The sequence below is a fragment of the Leptopilina heterotoma genome, unplaced genomic scaffold (assembly GCF_015476425.1).
Source record: "Leptopilina heterotoma isolate Lh14 unplaced genomic scaffold, ASM1547642v1 Lhet_353, whole genome shotgun sequence".
Classification (NCBI taxonomy): Eukaryota; Metazoa; Arthropoda; class Insecta; order Hymenoptera; family Figitidae; genus Leptopilina; species Leptopilina heterotoma.
This window is the reverse complement of record NW_025111035.1, coordinates 592904-610117: the sequence shown is the minus strand read 5'-3', so window position 1 is coordinate 610117 and position 17214 is coordinate 592904. Positions and strand designations below refer to the sequence as shown.

Here is a 17214-nt window from a genome sequence, read left to right as displayed (position 1 = left end):
CTTCCACACACTCACAATAAGCAATAAGCAATAAGCATGGATGCGAAGAACTGCGAAGACGAATACACTCACCCTACAGCGGACCTCATCTACACGGAGCGCAACATCCCCGGACCAGGAGTAGACGGTGCGGAGTTCGAGTCGGAGTTCGTGGTTGGCTGCGCGTGCGAGGCGCAGTGCTCCTCGGGCGACTGCTCTTGCACCCTGGGGAAGCCCAACTACGAGAACGACCGTCTCGTCGAGGACAAGGTGGGACCGACAGTCGAGTGCAACTCGCACTGCCTCTGCGGGGAGACCTGCGGCAACAGACTGGTTCAAAGGGGGCCACTCGGCTGCCTCAACGTCGTCGAGGCCCAGGGACGGGGACTCGGTCTCTCCACTTCCAGACTCATCAGGAAAGGCCAGTTCATCTGCGAGTACGCGGGAGAAGTTGTGGGGCTCGAGGAAGCCAAGAAGAGGCTCGAGAGGAACGGAAGAGGCGACAACTACGTTCTGGTCGTCAACGAACATGTCGGCGGGAAAACTATCACGACCTGCATAGATCCGAGATTCATCGGCAACGTTGGTCGCTTCTGCAACCACAGCTGCGAAGCGAACAGTCGCCTGGTGCCCGTGCGCGTGGAGAAGGCTTCACCGCGGGTCGCTCTCTTCGCCCGCAGGGACATCGAGCCCGGGGAAGAGGTAACTTTCAACTACGCGGATGGAGTCGAGACCTCCGTCCACAACATCAGCGAAACACCCTGCCTCTGTGGGTCGAGTACTTGCCTCCGCTATTTGCCCCATCATTCAGTTTAAACCGCAAAACTTCCAGCTCCATTCATTAAATTCTTAGCGAGAATAACTTTCCTTTTGTAATGAGTTTTTTTTTTAAGATTTATATATATTTAATTTTTTACATGTTTTTGACGCAAAAGATTCTTGCCTTTTTGTAAAAATATATTGTCTTACATAAAAGTCTCTCTCGTTTTAAATTTATATAGCTTATATAAATTTTACAGCTGGGTTTCTGAACTTGTTCAAAAGTTGATTTATAAATATAAAAATGTTATTATTTATTCATTACGTTTGAATTTGTAAACACGAGTGTATATTTTGAAAGTTTAGATTCGCTAATTTAATTTTAGTTAGAACATAATAGAATAGAGTATAAAGTACCTATTTGTTACAAAAATAAATAGATATTTTAAACGACATAAAGTAATTGAATTAATAAAAATTATTGTCTACAAGGAATAATTTTTGAAATGTTTATAAAATTGTATAAAGGTAAATGCATCTACAGTAAGTAGGTGACTTGGTTCTCGAAAATATTAATTAATGTTTGAAAAAGTATTTTCACAAAGGCAAAATAAACATTATGTTTATGTCACTAATGCATTTACCTTCTCGATAAGCAGGACAATATTCAACAGATTTTGTATTAATCTTTCAAAGGGTAATTATAAAACTAAAATTTGATAATAAGTTAAATTAATTAATCGGCTTTTTTGAACGAGAATAATAATGTTATTATTTACATTCTAAGCCTTCTAATTTAGTTAATTTGATGAAAAAGTGTGGTGTGAATAATCTTATATTGGCGTTAAAAAAACATGGAAAATAAACTTAGGACTTTGTCAATTGACAGACTCATAATGTACACGATGAATGTCCCAGTTTGCAACCCTTTCTAGAGTTATTCTTAAGAATTATTTTAAAACAAATGTTTCATTTAAACAAACACCAATTTTTATTTCTTTTCCGCAGCTATCTTGAGATTTAAATACTAGATATTGTAACTCTTATTCTGAAAGAAAGAAAAATACGTTTGGTTACAAATTGTGACATTCAACTTATGTTTTAATTCAGATTTTAAAAATGATTCAACTTTCTTTAATGTTGGGTAAAATTTTGAGCTATTCTTATGACTAGAAAAATATTCAAGTATTTTCTATATTTATACATTTTTAATAGGAACGAAATTGTAAAGCAACGAAAGTTTTTTGTGAAATTTATTAATTTTTGTTTGTTTAAAAAATTCAAATAATTGTGTTAAACGAAAGTGTAACACTTTTATTTTAAATGTTGAAATAGAAAGGTTAGTGGTGAAAAGAAAAATAAACTGTTTTAAAAAATGTACATTGTTTGTAAGATACATCGTGTGTATAAACAACACCGGAAATATATATATATTTTTAATGCTTGTTATACATTTGACGTCAAAATAATTATTTTTAAAAAACTCAAAATTTTTTTTTTCCTTCTTATTGCCTAATGGCAATAAGAATATGCTTGTTGTCCAATCTACAAAGATGATCCCTCACGTATCCGGTGATAATATTTAAAATATGTTTACCACACAGGCAAATGAATTTTTTAATCGTTATAGAAACTGGCGTAAGAGAGAAAAATTAATAGATGATTTGTTTAAAAAATTTTTAAAATCTGTATTTCTCACCGATTGAACAATTTTTAATTATTTTTCCCTATTCGTAGACATTTTTTGGACATTCTTTTCTCTCCTGTTATATTCACACTAGAATTTTTTATACTTCAAGTAGAAAAATTCACCAAATGAAATTAATATTCGGAGACGTACCCTTAGCCATCAGACAATCCGTGCGCCAAGGTTGATCTCAATTCGACTTGAGTGTCTTTGGGGTTGAATGTACTTTACAACTGACATTTTGTTCGCATCATTGGCGCAAAGGAGTCGATTGTATTACTATTCAGAAATAACTATTAGCAAATTGGTTCTACAATTATTAACATTGGACTAAAATTGAAGCTAAATTTTAAACCTTTCAAATACTCGAAATGTGCTTTGGCGTTTACAGTCGAAAATGAAAAATATAAATAAAGAAGAAGAGGTAGAATTCTTCGGAGGGTTGGTTCAACGAAAATACTATTCTTTATTATACATAATGGATAGAATGTACGTCTCATTGAACAGACTGCTCAGCTTCGTTACTGTATCTCCATCGCCACCAAGTGACTTTCATGCGATCCCAAATGTTCTCGAAAGAGTCCATAGCCGGCCGCACATCCAGAATGGCGAACGTGTACTTGTCGTCAATGGATCCACCGTCATAGTAGTCAATAATGTATCGCACTTCCTTGCCACAGCGGTCCACGATCCAGTCATGCCGATCGAAAGGCAATTCGTACCTGGCGGATTGAAAACAGGAATTGATTTGCTGGGAAATAATTATTGAGAAGATAATATTAAATTACACACCCCATCCAGTGGCGGATTCTCGCCCGAGGAGAATAGTCTTTCGCCTTCCCTCCAAAGCTCTTCAGCTTCGGGGTCATGCACTCGCGAGCATGTAGAGCTTCCCACTTCAAGACTTCCATCCACGCGTGTTCATTGTTAGCGTTGTGAATTTTAATAATGTCATCCATGTCTTTCGGAGACAAGTCATCACTCTTCCACCGCCAACCTTTTCTCAACATGGCATTCCAAAACATTTGCTGCGAGGGATAGACCCAGAATTCGCCTTCTTCAGAAACCTTTGGTATAGTTGAAATTTGTCTCTCAATCGGCAGAGGAAACGGCTGATCTGGTGCAGGTTGTTGGTTTGCAGCTGGCATCTACAATTTCACAATATAATAGAAAAAAGTTTTACATATTCTTCTTTATTATTATTCAAAAATTTTAATAAAAGTCCTTCACAAAACTCAATTATTTTCAAAAATTGAGATAAAATTCTTCGAAATAATTCAATTATTTTTATGAAATGTAAAATCCTCCGCAAGAACTCAATTATTTTTATTTATAATAAAATACTTGAAAGGAATTCAATTATTTTCAATACAATTTTAATAGAAGTTCAAAGGAAAAATTCAATTATATTCAAGATAATTTTTATAAAATTTCTCTAACAGGTTCAATTATTTTTGAAAATTGTGATAAAATTTTTCTGAACAATTCAATTGTTCTCAAAAGTTTTTAATAAAATTCTTTGTAAATTTCAATTATTTTCAAAATTTTCAATTAAAATTAGCTCCTTAAAAAAATTACATTATTTATTTTAAAAACTTAAAAGAAACTCTTCTTAAAATTCAATTATTTTCAAAATATTCAGTAAAAATTATTTTAAAAAACTTTATTATTTTCAAGATTATTGAAATAAATTCCTTCAAAACAATTCAATTATTTTTAAAAATTTAATAAATTTTTCCAAGAATTAAATTATTTTCAATACAATTTTAATTATATTTTCTCAAAAGAATTCAATTATTTGAAAAATGTTAATAAAATTCAATTATATTAAAATTTTTTTTATAAATACTTAACAAGAATTCAATGATTTTCAGTAGGTAGGTAAATTAATTTTAAAATTTTAAACACTAAAAATTAAAAATTATTTAAAAAGTTGGGAAACAAAAAAGCAAACAGTAACTAACTTCAAACTGATTACCGAAATATGTACAACGATTATTATTAATCAATTATTAATATAGAAGATAGATGTTATTATTTTCTTCAATTTAATTCTCACCATATTGAGAGGATTTATGTCGGAATCTTTGCCATGATTCATGGGACACTCGCTAACATTTTTCTTAGGTTGTTGTTCCTTGTGCATAGGACACTCAGGAGGAATTTCTTGATTGAAACTTCTTCTCTCATGAACTTTATGGTGTGGTGCAGTTTGTTCAGTGATTGGATATATCAAATCCGCTGCATTTACAGATGCAACATTTAATGTATTACCCATTGTTGTAATTATAATCTAAACATAAAAAGCATAATCATTAGAATAAACCTTATTGGAATTCAATACTATTCTCTCATGTCTCATCTTCAATATCTATCTTTCGTACTCAAGAGTTAGTAAAAGAAGCTATCAAAAATGCCAGAACTCACAGTGTGACTTATTCAAATTTTGAATAATGATGCTTATCTTTTATGTAGAGCAAGAAGGGGAATAATTTATTAATTTAAACCCTCAAAGTTCTCATAAATTCTCTTGAAAAAATTTAATTACGTAATTTTACCCAGATGTAAATTTTCAAAAATTTAAGAAACTAAATTTAAAATTCTGCTATTGACTTTTTTCTTATATGCTTTATTTTTTGAAATAATAATTTTTTGCGATACCTATTTAAAAATTTTAATTTTATTTTTAAAACAAAGCTACTTTATGACATATAATTGTAAAAATACAAAAATAAAATTTAACATTCTGTTTCTGACATATCATTTTATAATGTTATTAATGTTAATAACATTCGAGACTATATAATATTATCATTTTCATGAAATAATAAATCAACTATGCAAAAGCTTTTACCGGGTCAAGCAGACGACACGATCTGGGACACAGATGAGTGACATATTAATTTCGGATTGCATGTGTACATATATTTTTCAAAATTATATTTATTTCATTAAACATTGTGAATTACTGAAATAAAAGACTTTTGAAAATGAAGCAATAATTTATTAACGGTTTTGAAAACCATAGGAATTGAATGATCTTACCTAAAATGTAGTAATGACTATACAGCAAACATAAATAAATCTTTTATAAATTGACTGACATTTTTTATTAATTACAAAACACTCATAATCTTGAAACAAAATTTAATGTCCATTATTAATTTATTCCAAACGTTGTTTTCAACCTCACTGTAATATTATATATTGTATATGGGTAAAAATACAATCACACCATAATCCAACACAGTTCTATGTAGCAGGGTGTGCAGTCCATAAGCGTGAAATCGAAAGCAGAATTGCATAAGAGTGAAAAGGATAGTATTATCTGATTGTCTCTTTTGCACTCATGAAATTCTGCTAACGTGGGTCTGCACCCTCCTCATTATACCTGCTGCAATATCTATCTTTCTTGCAGCTTTATGAACTTTTGGTTTTGCTTAGTTGGAATAATTGCACCCTAAAATCGTGAAGCGTAATTGCAAACAAGTAAGAATGAGAAAAAAGAACAAATGCAGTGTCCTCCTTTTCTACCTTGTGTAAAAGTTTACGGTCTTTTCCTCTCGAGTCTCGACACAAGTCACAACAAAAGGTTTAAGCCCCACTACACAACAGTCTTTCTAAACAAAGCAAACACTAAGGTACGAGTTGGAAAAGAAGAGATACAATATGTCGGCCCTTCTCTAACTCGTACTTCCCTTTTGCACTTCCGCTTCCAATCTATCTATTCTGCTATACTCCTAGAAGCTGCACACACAAACACAAATAATAATTATTGTTGTCATTAAATTAATCATTCTGGTGTGTTTGGTCATTTAAAAATGGCGGATGCATGGTCTTCCGACACTACCTCAGGTTCAGATTATTGTAATGAGTATTTTTCTGACATTTCATCTGAAAAATCGTTGGAGTACGTTATAGTGGGACAAAAACCGAGTTTAACTCATCGTAGGAGTAAAAGAAACTTCCTTCAAAAGTTATTTACCAGAGAGGTAAGGAAAGGTTAGCTTCACTCTAACAATGACATCGATACCAGTGTTGGTAATACAGATTTAATTCTTGTTCTATTCATGTTTACAAATAAAAGTTAACTGCATTAGTTAATCAATTTTTAATATTTCATTTTACAACTATCTAACGTTAGAAGTCACTTCACTTTAAAGTTTCAATGCTAATCTGAATTTTGGTTTATTTTCGTTTTTTTTTTTAAATAAAACTAAATTTAATATATTTTAGCCTCTATAGATAAATTACAATTTATTTTCTTTATTTTTAACTTTATTGGTTTAAACTTTTAATTTGTGTTATCTAAATGTAAAGAGTAACAATAATCTTTTACTGACAATGTTAATTTTTTTTACTTGATTCTAACAAATTATATTAATTTTTTAATAACTAATGAGATTTTTATAAAATATTTGTCAAAAATTTTAGTAAACAAGTATATTATTTAGTAATTTTTATTAGAGTTTAAAAATTAATTTCTTTTTAGTAAAATTTTCAATGGAACTGTTAATTATTAAATTCATTGTTTTGAATTATATTTTCACTAAATAAAGCAATTTTTACGTCTTGTAATTTTAAAAAGTATGATGATTGTGTCATTTTAAAATCACGCTTTTCTTTAAAAAAAAAGTAAATCTTGCACTTTCTATGTAAAATTTGTATAATTTATGGATCAAATTAGAAGTTGGTTTTTGCTCGCCCATTTTGTACAGATTTTGACTGAAAATGCTCTGTCGTTTATAATGATATCTTGTGAATCGAATAAGATTTCTTAATTTTTTTGCCTAAACTTAAAGGTGAGATTTGAATGACGATATCTGTACAAGTTATAATTTTTTCTGCAATTTTTTTAGAATATGCAAAGGGTGAAAAATAGTTGAAAAAAACTTTCAATTTAAAAATCTTTTTTTCCACACTTATCAAGTACTAGAGCTATTATGTAATTTATTAAAAATTTTATCTATACATATGTAATTAAAAGCCGGGATTTTTTTTGAGTTTTCGAATGATATAGTACTAATTTTTGAATTTTCTGACATTCCTTTTACTGAAAAGTTAGCAGAGAGCGTAAAACCGATTTTATGAAAGTGAAAATTGTAGTGTCATTTTCTGCTTTCGGTTTTACGCTTTCCACCCTATCTTCCTAGTAAAAATTCAACACGGTCGTTTCGTATTGGTATGTAATTAGAGTGCAATGAATCGAAATTTGCTGTTGTCGACAGAACAATTGAAGATTGTCTACCACTCAAGAATAAGTTTATTTTGTCGAATGTTGAACCGTTTCCATGTAATAAATTGTTGACAGATAAGGGGCTCGTTTGCAGTCCACAGCAATGCTCCAGAAGAAAAGCTGTTTTCTTCCATTCCTTCATGGAGACGCTTACCTTTAGTATATGTGATTCCAAAATCTGCTCTTGAGGCAGGGTAAGATAAAGATATAATTTCTTTCTCTTGTTCAATTAGCTGTTATATTTTACTATTTTAGTAGCATTAACGGAATTTTCAACTTTGCAGACATGTCGTTATGGGACTGACACAATGCGGTCAGTTTCTATTGACCTACACCTACAACGTAGAACTTAGCGGTACAAACACAATTTACAAATACTTGCTGCATTGGTGGGCCTTCATGCCGAACCGAGTTGCTCGCAAAGTAGCTGAAGTTACACTTTTTGGCAATTTTACCATCTACAGAGAACTTAGTATAATTATAGCTCAATGGCCCATGGAGAGTAACAAGCTGGTGGTGCATGGTCTTTGGTAAGAATTCGCGTTTCTTTAAATCTCTAATAATTAGAATTACCCATGAAATATGACTGCGATATTTTGTATTAAATAAATAATTTGCTTTTTTACAGTTCTCATTGGCTTAATCTGCAAAGAGTGGACAGAGCATACTTAACAATAACCACCGTTCCGTCCTTAGATAATTGCAAAGAATGCTTAAAAGTCGCAGCATCTTACGAAGAAGAAGGAGAAGGTATTTATTTTGAATTAATAAATTAAAAATATTATGTAAATAAGAAAGAGAATAAAATTGATGCATTTCTTCTCTTTACAGATTTGGCTGCAAATTGGGACAGTTGCGTGCGGTGCAACTGTCTTCAACATGGTCTAACAGTGCACACCTCCTACGAAATTCTTTCGCCCTTTCCCAGATTCCGAGCTGTGGTTTGCTTGAACTACTCGAACCACGTGGTCGTGAACACGGGCAATTTCCTGCACATTCTTCGAGTGGACATGGACAGTTCGAAAGTGAAGCAGCAGAGGAGCATCGAGAAGCAGGAGCCAAGGATTTCGGACATAGTCCCACTAGACGTGAGTGACGTCGAGGAGTCGGACGACTTGAGAGCCGAGCGCTACGACAGTTCGTACGAGAAGGGAAGCACGTCCGAGAGCACCGTGGACCAGTCTCCCAAGTGCGAGTCGGTCGCCGAGTACGACTTCTGCGTCGACGTGGGCAGGATGGACGACTCGGTGGGGCGAGACCTATCAACGAATACCTCCAACTCAAATCCAAGCGATTATATTTGTGATACTAAATGTATTAATAATTTAAGTGTTAGATTATGCGAATGCCTAGACAGTATCGAGAGTGGGTGCGAGTGCGACAAGCCTTGCGACTCGGCATCGAAAGTGGAGCAGGCGTCCTCCGTTCGGGACAAGATTCTGCAGGACTTTTGCGAGGACATGTCCCAGGAGTTGAACATTGGAAGCGACCTGATCACTCTCGTGAAACACCCCTCGTGCTCGCCGCGCTCGACGCCCCAGCGCCTGCCCTCCAACCTGAAGCAGTCGTGGATCTCCCAGATATTCAACCCTCCTTCCGACATCTTGCGGACCCGCAATTCGGAATCTAGTCACAAGAGCCTGCGCTGCCAGAGGCCCAAGTCGCCCCAGCCCGGAGTCTCGCAGGACGCCTCGATTGTCTGCATCACTTCTATCAATTCCCCTCTTCACACTTTGTCAATAAACCCTTCGCCTTCGTGTTCGCCAAGGTTGATGTCTCCTCCAATTACCAAGTCTTTCCGCCACCTGAGTCCGAGGAAGAAAACCGGTTTGCAGGCTCAGCCGTCTCCAACTCCGCCGAGGACCAGAGCGTCGCACAAACTAATTTTAGAAGCCGAAAAGGCTTACGAATTCACGGATGAGTCTCAAGAAACGTGCGAAAAACTTAGTTCTTTCAGGAAACGCAGGTTGGCAGACAAGAAGTATGAGTTCTGTGACGAAGCCGAAGACGCGGAGAATATCGTCCCCTTCAAGCACATCAGGGGTCAAGCGAAGCATCCCGACTGCTCGGTTGGGTCGCCCGTCATGTCAATTATGTCCAGACAACATTCCGAGCTCAGTGAGACTGAGGAGCCTCAAGACATCGCCATCTTCGCAGAGTTGCAATCCTTAGATTCAGGTATGATTACTTGCTTACTTTTCACTTTGAATTTGCACCTTCATTGACATAAACTATCTTTGCAGTCGAGAAGAACGTCTTAAGGCCACTCAATCAAAATCAGTTGTCCAACGGAACCCGTGATAGATCAAATAAAAACTACTCGACATCCTCATCTATGGTCCCTAAAGGTGTTGTCAATCCTGTCATAAAGTGCACGACACGATTTAAACGAAGTTACATCGAGCTAGACGATGAAATGATATCTGTCATTACGGATGTTGAAGGTTTGAACTTGTTCAAGTTAATCTTTCTGCTTTCTTAATAGAAGAACTAAAGTTATTCAATATCCAAAATTGTTTCGAATTATTATTCAAGAACTTGTTTTTGTTTTCATAACGCAGATGATGAGACTGGAGGGTACGTCAGCTATCAGTGTGTCTTGCCCATGAATGTCCACGGATCTGGCTACACTCAAATGCAAATGATTAGCAACAGCAAGGCAGAAAAAAATGTAACTTTACTGATTTACTTGCACTATTAATTAACTCAGAGCTCGAACCAGTAGAAGTATTTAAAAATACGGACTTTACGGGTCAATTACTGGCAAAAATATATCCAATCTTATATACTAAGAGAACATTTTACATAAAACTTGAAATTGAGCCTTCGACTCGGAGTGGTCGATTTCTTCATGTTTTATAATAATTAAAGATGGCCCAGTGATAAAATCTTTCTTTTATATTTTATAAGAATATTGTTAATGTAACTTGATCAAAATTATTTTCAAGAATTCTTAACTACAAATATGTAAAATTCTTCTCTAAATCAACTATTTTTAATAATTTTCAAAACACATTTGTTTACAATATTCAATTTTGCGAAATTCTGCAATAATTTGTAATTTCTCTAAAATTCTCCAAATTATATCGTATAATTTACCAACTTTTCGTCCTTTTTCAATGAAATTATGGACTTTACGGACCTAGTTCGAGCCCTGTCAATTTTTATTTCGCTTCTTAAAAAGTTAAACTTTTTTCCTCAGCTGATACCGTGTGTCTCCATAAACCAGTTGAGTTTTGACATAGAAACCTTCTCTCACCACATTGCTGACTGGATTTGCAAAATATTCAAGAAGAAGTACTGGTACTGCAGCGATTACGATATAGAAATAATCAACGTCTGTGCGTTGTCGGGAGACATTCTCTCTCTGCTCATAATGAAGATTCAAGCCAGTGAAAATAGTAATCAAGGACAAAGGTATTTTGGTTCACCTGAAAGTGAATTACTGCCGGCGAATCGGGTATGCAAATAAATCCTTTTTTCAGTTCACAGGAAAGAAAGCAGTATGAAGCTTGCTGCAAGTTTACTTGGAACATAGTCACAGGTTTATATAAAGTAATACATGTGTTGCCCATGGTTGAGGTGATGCCAGATTGGATAAAAGCGAATTCGGTGAAATCACCTAATGGTCGGAATCCCATTTGGAATCCTACCAGGCGATTCGCTCCAAAATTACGAGAGAGTAATCAACAACCGTATGCTCATACTGTGCGCTTCCTACACAACGAAATGACTCTTGCAGGTGAGTATTGCATCTTAATCAAAAATTATTTCATAAAATTCTTTGACCATATTTATTTACAAGTGCTATCTCATTTAAAATTTGTTTCAGGTGAATCAATAAGTAGACTACAAGACTTAGATAATCTTGTCGAGTTTTACATAACACCAATACCAGTTTTCTCCAGTAGTATTCTTTAGATAGAAGGAACAGAAGCCTAATTTATTGTAACTTGTAACGAAAGTTAATCCTTTTATAGTAATGCTGAAGTAAAGTTAAGCAAAGTTCATCGATGTGTGATGAATAGGCGAAAGGCGAAAGGCGAAAAGTAAAAACATAGATTTTATTCTTAGACACGAAGAATATGTTGGTTGTATAAGTGTAAAAAAGTTCTTAATGTGTTTAATTAGATACACTTGTAAGTATGTATTAATTATGAAATTTGTAAATAACATCGAAAGCTGTCGCGTTGTACACTTTTGTTTTAACATACTTTATTTCAGCCAGAGTGCAAAACTTGGGGTGTTCTAGTATGTATCGAGGATTCGATAGAAAGACATTCATTTAGATAATACTAACAGCTATTTTGTGCAGATTGCTTTCTGCAACAGATAACAAATCCACGTGTACAGAGCAACGTTTTATTTATCAATCCATAAAATAATTGGATGGCCACTTTAGAGAATGTAATTTTCTATTGTTTATTTTAGATAGGTATGTACAATGAGAATTAATTATAATTGTCAACCATTAACAAAATTTTCGTTCAAAAATTAAGTACGTTTAATTTTGACTGAGTTGGTAAATCCGATACAAAGATTTTTTTTAATTTTTTATGAAACTGCATTGTTAACTAAACCGATAGGTCTTTTTTATTTTTTTACTCAACGATTTACCACAGATAGGCATACTACTTTGTAACGTATGTATGCTCCTAGTATAAATAAATTTGCAGTTTAAATTAATAATCATAACAGCAATTCTCTCTTAATCAGCAATATTCCCAATTTTAAAAGATGTTTATTCAATTAAGAAATTCAGTGTAATAATACGTAGGTATCAAATGATTTTTCCGACATTTTCAATAAATTTTCACTTATGGAAATAATTTTCATTTCTATTTTTATATAAATTAATATTTCAATTTTTTTAATCAAAATAACTATTTATAATTATTATCAAAAATGAAATTTGTCATGTTTTATTAATACATACTGTAATTTCTTGTCCACTCATAATAAAGTAAACTTTTTTAAAAGTCTTTTACTAGTTTTTTAATACTTGAAACATTTTTATGTTAAGAAGAGAGAAAAAATACAGGAAGGAAATAGAATTAACGAATACAAAACGTGTATTGAAAAAATTAAATTATTTAATCAAGAACAAAACAATGAAAGGAATTGCAGGTTTTTATAAAGATATGATACCTACAATTTATGAATGTGAATGTACAAAAGAGTAAAAGATTTGGAATAACATTCCCGCATTCCAATAGGTAGCCCCAAAAAATGATATATATATTTTACCGAAACTTGAGAACACAACGTGCTGCAGTGTTAGTGTGTAAATTAAAATTTATTAGATGTAAATTTATAATCTATATTGGTTCTTGATTATAAATTTTTAAAATTCTTATCTAAAAAAATAGTAAAGTATCTTGCAAACTATATAAGTGTAAACTATGAACAAGTACTTTTGAAAGATAACAACATTTTTGTGCACCATTTACAAACGTACATACATTAACGTACATTTTCTAAAGAATTGAAGATTAAAAATGAAAGTACTTGCATTTTCTGATATTTAATTATGCAAATAATTTGAATGATAATAAATAATATTATAATCTTTTCACAGTTTGGTCATAGAAGGTTTGCAATAAATAAATTAATCGCTGCCTTTTACTCAATTTCATAATACTCGAGATATTATGTACCTAAATAAATATGGAATGATATTTTCAAAAAATGTGATTTTTTGATAACTAACATCTTAAAATTTAAAGATATGTTCAAAACTTGAAGTTGAAAATTTTTGGTATTGCAACGTTTCCTCTGTGAGGAAGTAATAGAAAGAAATGAATGAAATAACTTAAATAAATAGTGTCTCTTTTACAGAGAGTTGATACCGTTTAGTTTTCTAAACACTTGTACCTCTGAATTCCGAAATCAGTTCCTTTTCAAACGGAGAGCTTAACATTTAGCTCCTCTGATACCACGTTGTCAATTTTGAATCCGGCGAGAATGTCTTCCCACGCAGTGACACACTCCTGATAATGGCAGATGTGCTGATCGGACATTGCAATCAACATGTTCTTGAGGTCGGTGCGCTTCTCTATGTTCCACCTTTCCAAGTCGCTGTGCAGATTTTCATTGGCACATTCCAAGCGATCCTGCAACACTTCGACTCCCTTCACCAGCCTCGAAATTGAGTTGTCCAGTTTTTCCAACTTTTCATCCCGAGAGTCGCTCTTCCAAATGGACCCTCCCCAGCCTTGGTTGGCTTGTTGCGTTGGCGATGCGTTAATCACCTGCAAGTCAATAACTCAAAAAAAGGCAAAAGGGAAGAAGCTTTCGAAGAACGAGGAGACAGTAACGACAGAAGCAAGGTTACCTGATCTTTTTCGAGCCGTCTTTTAGAGAGTTCATCGACGGTCATTTCGTATTCAATCTGCATGGAGTTGCGCCGACTCAGAGCATCTTTTACAGCCTCGATGTAAGCGACATACTCCTTCTCTTCGCAAGGAACAGAGTCCAACAACTTCTTGTGAGCTGCGGCGTTCGTCTCGACTGCTTTGGCCATGGCTAATAGAATAGGTTCCAGTTCCGGTTCCGTAGTGGCCCACAAGGTGAATATCGGGTGCAGCTGATGAAGTTCCATTAAATAGTCTATTCAAAGAGAATATTTCACTTCACTTTCTATGGTGTACTAAACTGTATTCTGCTAAATAAACCTACCCAGCCGTTCTTTGTAAATGCGCTGACTTATTTTGTCCATCGTTGCCAACTTTTCGCTCAGCGAGAGGCAATATTCACGGACATGTTCAAACTCCGAGTTATTTTGCTTCGTTGTGTAGACGCTTGATATATTTGGCAGTGAATCCGCCACTTTAACGAGAACACTGCTTCGATTTTTCCGGTGAACCGAAAATTCCTTTTCAACATAAAATAAAAGCACAATCTCGAAATTCGTTGAAGGAACAGTGGAAATATTTGTGAAACTTACCGCAGATTTACTTGTCAGGAAAATAATGAGACTCTTATTATAACTTAGTATGGGATGATTAACGATTCGATTGAGAAAGATATGTAAAAGCTTCATGCGAGCAATGATGAATTCTTTAGAATAACGGTCCAACTGAGCCAGTAACGAGTGCTTTCCGGGCATTGGCTGAAATCAAGCAACGACTTTGATTAGATTCAGAAAGTAACATGGCACGGCTGCAATTCATAAATATACTCTTACAGGAATAATGTGTGTTGGATACGCTTCCACCAACTTCTGCCTCAGCCAAATGAAGTCATTGTAACGTCTGCGGACGGTGTATTCGCCCTCTTCGAATTCAGATCGCGTGGACTTGAAATAATATTAAGTGCAGTTAATACTTTGGCCTCTTCGTTATATTCGCAAAATTTTAGTTCTTATTTTGCGAAAATTGCAATTTTTTATGTCGCCGACTGGAATTTATTTTAGAGTGGAAAAAATGAAAACATGTATTAGGACATTAATTTTATGATAAGTACTAAGGGACATTTTAAAGCTAAAAGAAAATCAATTTTTTTGAAATATTTGACCAGTAAGGCCCCTTAAATTAAATACACAGAACTGTACATCACAAGTAACGCAAAATAACATTATTATTAACTACATCAGGGTGATCACAAGTTTCAGTTTATCAATTTCCCTGACAATTTACTGACATTAAAATTATTTTCCCTGACAAAATTCTTTTTACAGGAAAATATGAATGTTTACGGAAAATGCGAGTAAAATTTATGAATCTTAATAAATGTCTAAAAATTACAATTATAACCCTTCCTGAATTTAATTATTTTCTACAATTTGCAACTAAACTTCATCTCTGAATCAATCAATTTAAATAAATTTCTAAAAGTTCTTCTAGAATAAATTCAATTCAATTCAAATATTATAATATTTTCAAAAAATTATAAAGAAATTCTTACGATTAATTTTTTAAAAATATTTTTAAATAATTTTTGAAAGATAACAGTTTTTTCAATTTTGAAAAATTTCCAAACAATTAAAATTTGGTAAAATCTTTTAAAAATAATTGAATTTTTGTATGTATTTGAATTTTTGGAAATATGCAATTATTTTCAATTAAATTTTACAAAATATCAACTATTCAAAAATATTTTTATTATAGATACATTTGAAAAATTTAATTTTATTCTTAAAAAATGATTCAAAAACAATTTTTGAAAGATTTGTTTATAGTTATTTTTCGCATTATAAAAATAAAAATAAATTGGACTTTTTTTTTACTAAAAATTGTGCTTTTTTGTTGCAATGTTTGGAAGAAAAGTCGAAAAAGTCGCAATTTTTGAAAATAAGTCAGAAAAAGTCTCAATTTTTTTTCTGACATTATGTGCACTTTATAAATTTTGCAAATATTAATAGAATAATTAATATATAGGTAGATATAATTTTTGAAAATATCTTACTTTGGTGGTGATCCGAAATGTTATATACGTTTCTAAAGTTTCTACATGTTTCTGAGGATTATCAACTTTCACCTGCAAGTCACGAGAGTCTAACTGAAAATCTGCAGCTTCCTGTTCTGGAAGGGTTGAAAAACTGTCTACGGATGGTGAAATGACCTGCAAATAATTACTTATGTTGAATTTAGAATGAATTTTAATTAATTTACTATTTTAATAATAATGGTTTCAGTAGTCATTTTTCTTAGTTTGATAAAAATACTTGTCTTATTATCGAATACACACAGAAAATGCATTATTCTGTATCTATGGCGCAAAATGCATATGTCACTTAAGATTGTGACAGTAATTTTTTATGATTTTTATTATTAAAAACCTGGGCAATATTTGACTTTTGCAGTTCTAAGCATAAACTCAAGTAGATTTAGTTTTTGTTATTTATTTTTTTTTATAAATTCTGCCCCATGTTATAAAAATATAAAAAAAGAGGAAATATAGTTTGTACTTTCGGTATACGTGTCTTAGAAAAATTAGTATTTGTAACACGGAAGAAAAGTGATTGTCGATCGTGGGTGTTTATTGTCTCTCGACAATCACTTACATTCCTCACTTGTTGCACCACTCTCTTCCAACACATTTTATAAAACAATTAATGTGACAAGAAATATATAACAGTGTCCAAATACTGTCTGAATTTTCCCTACCTTTTGATGTAATTAAATGTTATCAACTGTTGCCTAAAATTTATTTTTTTTTTAAGAAAGCAATAAAGTAAAAATCTGATTTTTCATAAATAATACCGGTAATTTCTTACAGATTGTAAAAATAAGTATTAACCACTTTTACGATACTTTTACGATACAGAAGCAATTGTGGAAAATATGTTATTATTTTTACCAGAGATCCCTCCACAGATGTGCTGTAATTTGAATAATTGTCTATATCATGATTTCCTTGTTTTGTATTGCTCCCGGTTTCAGTACAACTTATTTCCAAGATTGCCGAATCGTTTGATTCTTTATTCTCCAAGTTTTCGTCATTATTCAGCAATGAATTCATATTTTTTAGCAAACTTGGAGGAACTGTAATTGCAAATCAAAACATTCATTTGACACTTGTCAACTAACTAAACAAGTCTTCTGCTGCTTTT

The 17214-nt window shown here is 33.0% G+C and overlaps 4 protein-coding genes across 6 annotated transcripts; 2 read left to right on the top strand and 2 right to left on the bottom strand.

Annotated features, from left to right (window-relative positions):
• The first annotated feature begins 36 nt into the window (after positions 1–36).
• Positions 37–795, top strand: LOC122505345 (histone-lysine N-methyltransferase SETMAR). Its single transcript, XM_043616867.1, has one exon. The coding sequence runs from the start codon at positions 37–39 to the stop codon at positions 793–795; it is 759 nt and encodes a 252-aa protein (XP_043472802.1).
• Positions 796–2401: 1606 nt separating this feature from the next.
• LOC122505339 (holocytochrome c-type synthase) lies at positions 2402–6097 on the bottom strand. Of its 2 annotated transcripts, none has more exons than XM_043616861.1 (4): positions 5960–6097; positions 4485–4718; positions 3218–3573; positions 2402–3147 (listed from the first exon to the last, which is right to left on the bottom strand). In XM_043616861.1, the coding sequence occupies exons 2-4, from the start codon at positions 4701–4703 to the stop codon at positions 2922–2924; spliced, it is 801 nt and encodes a 266-aa protein (XP_043472796.1). In that variant the 5' UTR covers positions 4704–4718; positions 5960–6097; the 3' UTR covers positions 2402–2921. The 2 variants fall into 2 exon arrangements, with proteins under 2 accessions (XP_043472796.1, XP_043472795.1); XM_043616860.1 differs by lacking the exon at positions 5960–6097 and adding an exon at positions 5471–5877.
• A 9-nt stretch (positions 6098–6106) lies between these two features.
• Positions 6107–12350, top strand: LOC122505331. 2 transcript variants are annotated; one of them, XR_006301908.1, is made up of 11 exons: positions 6107–6417; positions 7737–7855; positions 7946–8191; positions 8290–8411; positions 8493–9839; positions 9905–10105; positions 10223–10332; positions 10864–11078; positions 11147–11403; positions 11494–11800; positions 11886–12350. XR_006301908.1 is itself a non-coding variant. In XM_043616846.1 (10 exons), exons 1-10 carry the CDS (start codon positions 6247–6249, stop codon positions 11580–11582), a joined length of 2877 nt encoding a protein of 958 aa, XP_043472781.1. In that variant the 5' UTR covers positions 6107–6246; the 3' UTR covers positions 11583–12350. The 2 variants fall into 2 exon arrangements, 1 of the variants encoding a protein (XP_043472781.1); XM_043616846.1 differs by having other exon boundaries at positions 11494–12350.
• Positions 12351–12734: 384 nt separating this feature from the next.
• Positions 12735–17212, bottom strand: LOC122505337 (sorting nexin-30-like). The gene is made up of 7 exons (XM_043616856.1): positions 16962–17212; positions 16068–16223; positions 14848–14958; positions 14608–14772; positions 14340–14535; positions 13996–14270; positions 12735–13912 (listed from the first exon to the last, which is right to left on the bottom strand). The coding sequence occupies exons 1-7, from the start codon at positions 17121–17123 to the stop codon at positions 13562–13564; spliced, it is 1416 nt and encodes a 471-aa protein (XP_043472791.1). The 5' UTR covers positions 17124–17212; the 3' UTR covers positions 12735–13561.
• Between the last annotated feature and the right edge of the window lie 2 nt (positions 17213–17214).

Coding starts and splice junctions, on each gene's coding strand:
- LOC122505345 (XM_043616867.1), top strand. CDS start 37: ATGGATGCGAAGAACTGCGAAGACGAATACACTCACCCTACAGCGGAC.
- LOC122505339 (XM_043616861.1), bottom strand. CDS start 4,703: ATGGGTAATACATTAAATGTTGCATCTGTAAATGCAGCGGATTTGATA. Junction 3,574..4,484: donor ACATAAATCCTCTCAATATG/GTGAGAATTAAA, acceptor GTGAAATTGTAG/ATGCCAGCTGCAAACCAACA. Junction 3,148..3,217: donor AGAATCCGCCACTGGATGGG/GTGTGTAATTTA, acceptor TCAATCCGCCAG/GTACGAATTGCCTTTCGATC.
- LOC122505331 (XM_043616846.1), top strand. CDS start 6,247: ATGGCGGATGCATGGTCTTCCGACACTACCTCAGGTTCAGATTATTGT. Junction 6,418..7,736: donor AAAAGTTATTTACCAGAGAG/GTAAGGAAAGGT, acceptor AATTGTTGACAG/ATAAGGGGCTCGTTTGCAGT. Junction 9,840..9,904: donor GTTGCAATCCTTAGATTCAG/GTATGATTACTT, acceptor CTATCTTTGCAG/TCGAGAAGAACGTCTTAAGG.
- LOC122505337 (XM_043616856.1), bottom strand. CDS start 17,123: ATGAATTCATTGCTGAATAATGACGAAAACTTGGAGAATAAAGAATCA. Junction 14,773..14,847: donor ATCCAACACACATTATTCCT/GTAAGAGTATAT, acceptor GCTTGATTTCAG/CCAATGCCCGGAAAGCACTC. Junction 14,536..14,607: donor TCCTGACAAGTAAATCTGCG/GTAAGTTTCACA, acceptor TATGTTGAAAAG/GAATTTTCGGTTCACCGGAA.